The following is a 6,544-nucleotide window of genomic DNA, read 5'->3' on the forward strand; positions in this document are numbered from 1 at the left end:
TGTATATGGGCAAAAGTAATCTGATGTTGTGGGTATATTATTTCAGACATGATTGTGGAGTAATAATGTTGAAAGCAATGGAAATCTGGGATGGAGATGAAAAATACAACGGGAAAAGCATGCCTGAATATACAACTGTAAGTTGGAACTGTGTGTTTGATAATATTCTTGTATGTCCTGGTTTCTAATGTGGAAAATGTTGGTTTCAGGAGGAGCTGCTTGGGATTAGAAAGAAATATGTGTGTGACTGGATCCTGGACAATGACAACATTAGCAGAATGGAAGCCCTACATCTATACGGCATTGTCTAGGATTGCTAAGAAATTATCAAATTTTGACATGTATAAGATGTTCAAATATGTACCTAATGTTATTTGACAATTTTGACATGTATAAGATGTTCAAATATGTACCTAATGTTATTTGACAATGTACAGTTGTGTTTGTAATAAGAATAGTGGTTGGATTTCGAAATGAATTGTTTTTACTTTGCGTTTGTGTTTGTTATAATGACAAAATTAGTGATTGAAAAATGAACGCAGCATTATAATAAAGATTTGAAAAGTACGAGACCATTTTCACTAAAATTAATGGTAATTAATGCGAAGGATTTGATCAATTTCTGAGTGGGGAGATGGGTGTTGGTGATTGATGTGAACGCAAGAAGCGTGGAGTGACCCGTGATGAGTAGGGGGACGAAGTAGTGCAAGGAATGAGTGAGAGTGCTGAAAAAAGGCTATGGTAATCGTTTACAGCAGCCCTGTAAACGATTACCCGAGAGAAATTTGGAATTTGTACAGAAACTCCAGACCAAGGTACTCCGTCAGGTGAACACAGATCACCATTGGACAAAAAAGTGACTTTTAGGCACTTCTGGACCTGTCTGAGGCTGGTGCAGGTGTTCCAGTGGTAGGAGAGGGTGGATGGTGATGTGATGTGAGGCCAAGGAGTGTGGGGTGACCCCTCATGAGTTGGAGGAGCAAGCTGTGCAAGGAATGAGTGAGAGTGCTGAAAAAAGGCTATGGTAACCGTTTACAGCACCCTTGTAAACGATTACCCGAGAGAAATTTGGGATTTGTACAGAAACTCCAACACAGGTACTCAGTCAGGTGAACACAGGTCACCATTGGACAAAAAAGTGACTTTTAGTCTAATCTGCACCTGTTTGAGGCTGGTGCAGGTGTTGCAGTGGTGGGAGAGGATGGGTGGTGATGTGATGTGAGGCCAAGGAGTGTGGGGTGACCCCTCATGAGTTGGAGCAAGCTGTGCAAGGAATGAGTGAGAGTGCTGAAAAAAGGCTATGGTAATCGTTTACAGCACCCCTGTAAACGATTACCCGAGAAAAATTTGGAATTTATACAGAAACTCCAACACAGGTACTCACCTTTTTTCAGCAGTCTCACTCATTCCTTGCAAAGCTTGCTCCTCCAACTCATGAGGGGTCTCCCCACCCTCCTTCGACTCACATCACATCACCACCCACCCTCTCCCACCACTGCAACACCTGCACAAGCCTCAGACAGGTCCAGAAGTGCCTAAAAGTCACTTTTTTGACCAATGGTGACCTGTGTATATCTGACTGAGTACCTGTGTTGGCGTTTCTGTACAAATAGGCAATTCCTCTCGGGTAATCGTTTACAGGGGTCGTGTAAACGATTACCAGAGCCTTTTTTCAGCAGTCTCACTCATTCCTTGCAAAGCTTGCTCCTCCAACTCATGAGGGGTCTCCCCACCCTCCTTGGCCTCACATCACATCACCACCCACCCTCTCCCACCACTGCAACACCTGCACAAGCCTCAGACAGGTCTAGAAGTGCCTAAAAGTCACTTTTTTGACCAATGGTGACCTGTGTATATCTGACTGAGTACCTGTGTTGGCGTTTCTGTACAAATAGGCAATTCCTATCGGGTAATCGTTTACAGGGGTCGTGTAAACGATTACCAGAGCCTTTTTTCAGCAGTCTCACTCATTCCTTGCAAAGCTTGCTCCTCCAACTCATGAGGGGTCTCCCCACCCTCCTTGGACTCACATCACATCACCACCCACCCTCTCCCACCACTGCAACACCTGCACAAGCCTCAGACAGGTCCAGAAGTGCCTAAAACTCACTTTTTTGACCAATGGTGACCTGTGTTCAGCTGACTGAGTACCTGTGTTGGAGTTTCTGTACAAATGTGCAATTCCTCCCGGGTACTCGTTTACAGGGGTCCTGTAAACGATTACCAGCCCCTTTTTTCAGCACTCTCACTCATTCCTTGCAAAGCTTGCTCCTCCAACTCATGAGGGGTCTCCCCACCCTCCTTGGCCTCACATCACATCACCACCCACCCTCTCCCACCACTGCAACACCTGCACAAGCCTCAGACAGGTCCAGAAGTGCCTAAAAGTCACTTTTTTGACCTATGGTGACCTGTGTTCATCTGACTGAGTACCTGTGTTGGAGTTTCTGTACAAATTGGCAATTCCTCTCGGGTAATCGTTTACAGGGGTCCTATAAACGATTACCCGCCCCTTTTTTCAGCAGTCTCACTCATTCCTTGCAAAGCTTGCTCCTCCAACTCATGAGGGGTCTCCCCACCCTCCTTGGACTCACATCACATCACCACCCACCCTCTCCCACCACTGCAACACCTGCACAAGCCTCAGACAGGTCCAGAAGTGCCTAAAAGTCACTTTTTTGACCAATGGTGACCTGTGTTTATCTGACTGAGTACCTGTGTTGGAGTTTCTGTACAAATTTGCAATTACTCTCGGGTAATCGTTTACAGGGTTCCTGTAAACGATTACCAGAGCCTTTTTTCAGCAGTCTCACTCATTCCTTGCAAAGCTTGCTCCTCCAACTCATGAGGGGTCTCCCCACCCTCCTTGGCCTCACATCACATCACCACCCACCCTCTCCCACCACTGCAACACCCGCACAAGCCTCAGACAGGTCCAGAAGTGCCTAAAAGTCACTTTTTTGACCTATGGTGACCTGTGTTCATCTGACTGAGTACCTGTGTTGGAGTTTCTGTACAAATTGGCACTTCCTCCCGGGTAATCGTTTACAGGGTTCCTGTAAACGATTACCAGAGCCTTTTTTCAGCAGTCTCACTCATTCCTTGCAAAGCTTGCTCCTCCAACTCATGAGGGGTCTCCCCACCCTCCTTGGCCTCACATCACATCACCACCCACCCTCTCCCACCACTGCAACACCTGCACAAGCCTCAGACAGGTCCAGAAGTGCCTAAAAGTCACTTTTTTGACCAATGGTGACCTGTGTATATCTGACTGAGTACCTGTGTTGGCGTTTCTGTACAAATAGGCAATTCCTATCGGGTAATCGTTTACAGGGGTCGTGTAAACGATTACCAGAGCCTTTTTTCAGCAGTCTCACTCATTCCTTGCAAAGCTTGCTCCTCCAACTCATGAGGGGTCTCCCCACCCTCCTTGGACTCACATCACATCACCACCCACCCTCTCCCACCACTGCAACACCTGCACAAGCCTCAGACAGGTCCAGAAGTGCCTAAGACTCACTTTTTTGACCAATGGTTACCTGTGTTCAGCTGACTGAGTACCTGTGTTGGCGTTTCTGTACAAATGTGCAATTCCTCCCGGGTAATCGTTTACAGGGGTCCTGTAAACGATTACCAGCCCCTTTTTTCAGCACTCTGAGTCATTCCTTGCAAAGCTTGCTCCTCCAACTCATGAGGGGTCTCCCCACCCTCCTTGGCCTCACATCACATCACCACCCACCCTCTCCCACCACTGCAACACCTGCACAAGCCTCAGACAGGTCCAGAAGTGCCTAAAAGTCACTTTTTTGACCTATGGTGACCTGTGTTCATCTGACTGAGTACCTGTGTTGGAGTTTCTGTACAAATTGGCAATTCCTCTCGGGTAATCGTTTACAGGGGTCCTGTAAACGATTACCCGCCCCTTTTTTCAGCAGTCTCACTCATTCCTTGCAAAGCTTGCTCCTCCAACTCATGAGGGGTCTCCCCACCCTCCTTGGACTCACATCACATCACCACCCACCCTCTCCCACCACTGCAACACCTGCACAAGCCTCAGACAGGTCCAGAAGTGCCTAAAAGTCACTTTTTTGACCAATGGTGACCTGTGTTTATCTGACTGAGTACCTGTGTTGGAGTTTCTGTACAAATTTGCAATTCCTCTCGGGTAATCGTTTACACGGGTCCTGTAAACGATTACCAGAGCCTTTTTTCAGCAGTCTCACTCATTCCTTGCAAAGCTTGCTCCTCCAACTCATGAGGGGTCTCCCCACCCTCCTTGGCCTCACATCACATCACCACCCACCCTCTCCCACCACTGCAACACCTGCACAAGCCTCAGACAGGTCCAGAAGTCCCTAAAAGTCACTTTTTTGACCTATGGTGACCTGTGTTCATCTGACTGAGTACCTTGGAGTTTCTGTACAAATGTGCAATTCCTCTCGGGTAATCGTTTACAGGGATCCTGTAAACGATTACCAGCCCCTTTTTTCAGCACTCTGAGTCATTCCTTGCAAAGCTTGCTCCTCCAACTCATGAGGGGTCTCCCCACCCTCCTTGGCCTCACATCACATCACATGTTACTCAAAATGACCACTCAAACACCAACATGTTACAAACAAGCCTGCAACTTAGGAGACAAAAAAAATTACGACATTCTGAAATCGACAAACCCACAACTCATAATAACAATGGTATTGAATAGATAAAATATGAGACCAATTCAAACCAGAACTCAAATTTTATTTCATTGAACCAAATCGGATACATTGAACATTGTTTTCTTAATCTATTTACAATGATTACAATTTTCATTACTTTCCAAATAACATTTTCAATCAACTAAATACACAAATCACTCATTTTTTATTCTAAGCACTACGGTCCCGGTGTATGGAGTCCTAAGTGCTCTTCCCTTGTAACGCCTTCGTGATCCAACCCTAACATACGTCTTCAAAGGTTGTTCATTTCCGTCAATGTCAGTAGGGGATACAAAACCAGTGTTCACAGATGGTTCTGTACGAGGCACACTTTGTCCAACGTCATCTTTATTTTGCCTTCTTGCCTTCTCTTCAGCCAATTGTGCCTCCAAAGTTGCAACCCTCCTTTTAAGTTCTTCAATTAGAAATTCTTGTTCCTCTAAGGCACGCATAAAAGTTTCTCTGCGAGCTCCTTTTTGTTTCTTCTTTCCTCTTGCTTTAGCATCCTTTCTTTTAGGTGTTGGTCTGTATTCCTCCTTATCCTTCGTTGAAGGACCACCATAAACATCGTCAACAACCTGAAATTTAACAACACATAACAGATTACACAACTTTGGTCAATATATGAAAACATAACAAAACTTTCGATAACAAACAACTTACCAAACCTGTCTCCATACACCGTTTAACGAACTTGTCTCCAACACTTATATTCATCCAATGCAATATTCGTGGAAATTTATCAATAGGACCTTTTGGTGGAACAAACAGCTCAAAAAACCATACCTAAGACAAATAAATCATCTTAATTTGTAACAAACTTAATTCAAATAACAATTTAAGTAAGTACATCAAATACTATTAATTACCTGCAGCATGTACACACAACCGTTGACGTAAACGTTTGAAATACCTTTGCCTTTCTTCAAGCCTTTTGAAGCTTTGCACAAACTATGTAACAGAAAACGATAAACTAGACTACCCCAACAATAACTACCCAAAGCACTTAAGTTGTCAACAACATTAAACATTACGGGAAACACTTTCCCGCTACGTTTTGGAAATAAAATCTCACTTATCCCTACCAGGAGGTAAAGGCTACAAAAATGAGAACAAGGAATCTTCTTCTTTTGTTTTCGCATTAGAATTTTGTATATTGAATTCAATTCCTTTGTTCCTTTGCCTATGTATTTCACACATTCACTATTGCCCAGCTCTTCCTTTAAGTTAATGTTTGCACCATCTGTACTCAGTCCCAACCCTAAATAAATATCATTTTCATTTATATTCAAAACTTTATTCCCAACTATAAAACCACTACTACAGTCGTCCCACTTACCCAATAACTCACTCAGTATATTTCTACCTACTTTAACATTGACATTGACATCTAAAAACCAAGCAAATGGAGTTGTCGCAATCAATGATCGATGCTCCTTTGTTAAGCGTTCGTTCAAAGTACATATATACTTTGTCGAAAAAGAGTGACGAACACTCAACTGCATAAACCAAAATCAAATCATCAAAACAACGAAACCCAATAACCCAAGCACCACAACACAACGATACGAACCCCAAACATTAACCCAAATCAAATAACCATGCTACGAGATGCCCAAACCGAATAACCAAGCTACGACATGGAATGGAAAACCACTTACCGTAGTCGTCGGACAATCGTCACCGGAACTTGCCATTACGCACGATAACAGGAGACCAAACTGGCCGGAGACAACAGGATGCAAATGGAACGAAGCGAGACGAAACGCGACCTTCCACCTCTCAAGAGAACGGACCTTCGTTTGCAATGGAACAGAGAAAGGGAAAGGCAATGGACCAGAGAAAGG

The 6,544-nt window shown here is 44.3% G+C and overlaps 1 protein-coding gene across 1 annotated transcript; it reads right to left on the bottom strand.

Annotated features, from left to right (window-relative positions):
- Positions 1 to 4,731: 4,731 nt before the first annotated feature.
- On the bottom strand, positions 4,732 to 6,544 carry LOC128194250 (uncharacterized). The gene is made up of 4 exons (XM_052869366.1): positions 6,359 to 6,544; positions 5,567 to 6,196; positions 5,361 to 5,483; positions 4,732 to 5,275 (listed from the first exon to the last, which is right to left on the bottom strand). Exons 1-4 carry the CDS (start codon positions 6,392 to 6,394, stop codon positions 4,853 to 4,855), a joined length of 1,212 nt encoding a protein of 403 aa, XP_052725326.1. The 5' UTR covers positions 6,395 to 6,544; the 3' UTR covers positions 4,732 to 4,852.

This window comes from Vigna angularis, chromosome 10 (assembly GCF_016808095.1).
Source record: "Vigna angularis cultivar LongXiaoDou No.4 chromosome 10, ASM1680809v1, whole genome shotgun sequence".
Taxonomy (NCBI): Eukaryota; Viridiplantae; Streptophyta; class Magnoliopsida; order Fabales; family Fabaceae; genus Vigna; species Vigna angularis.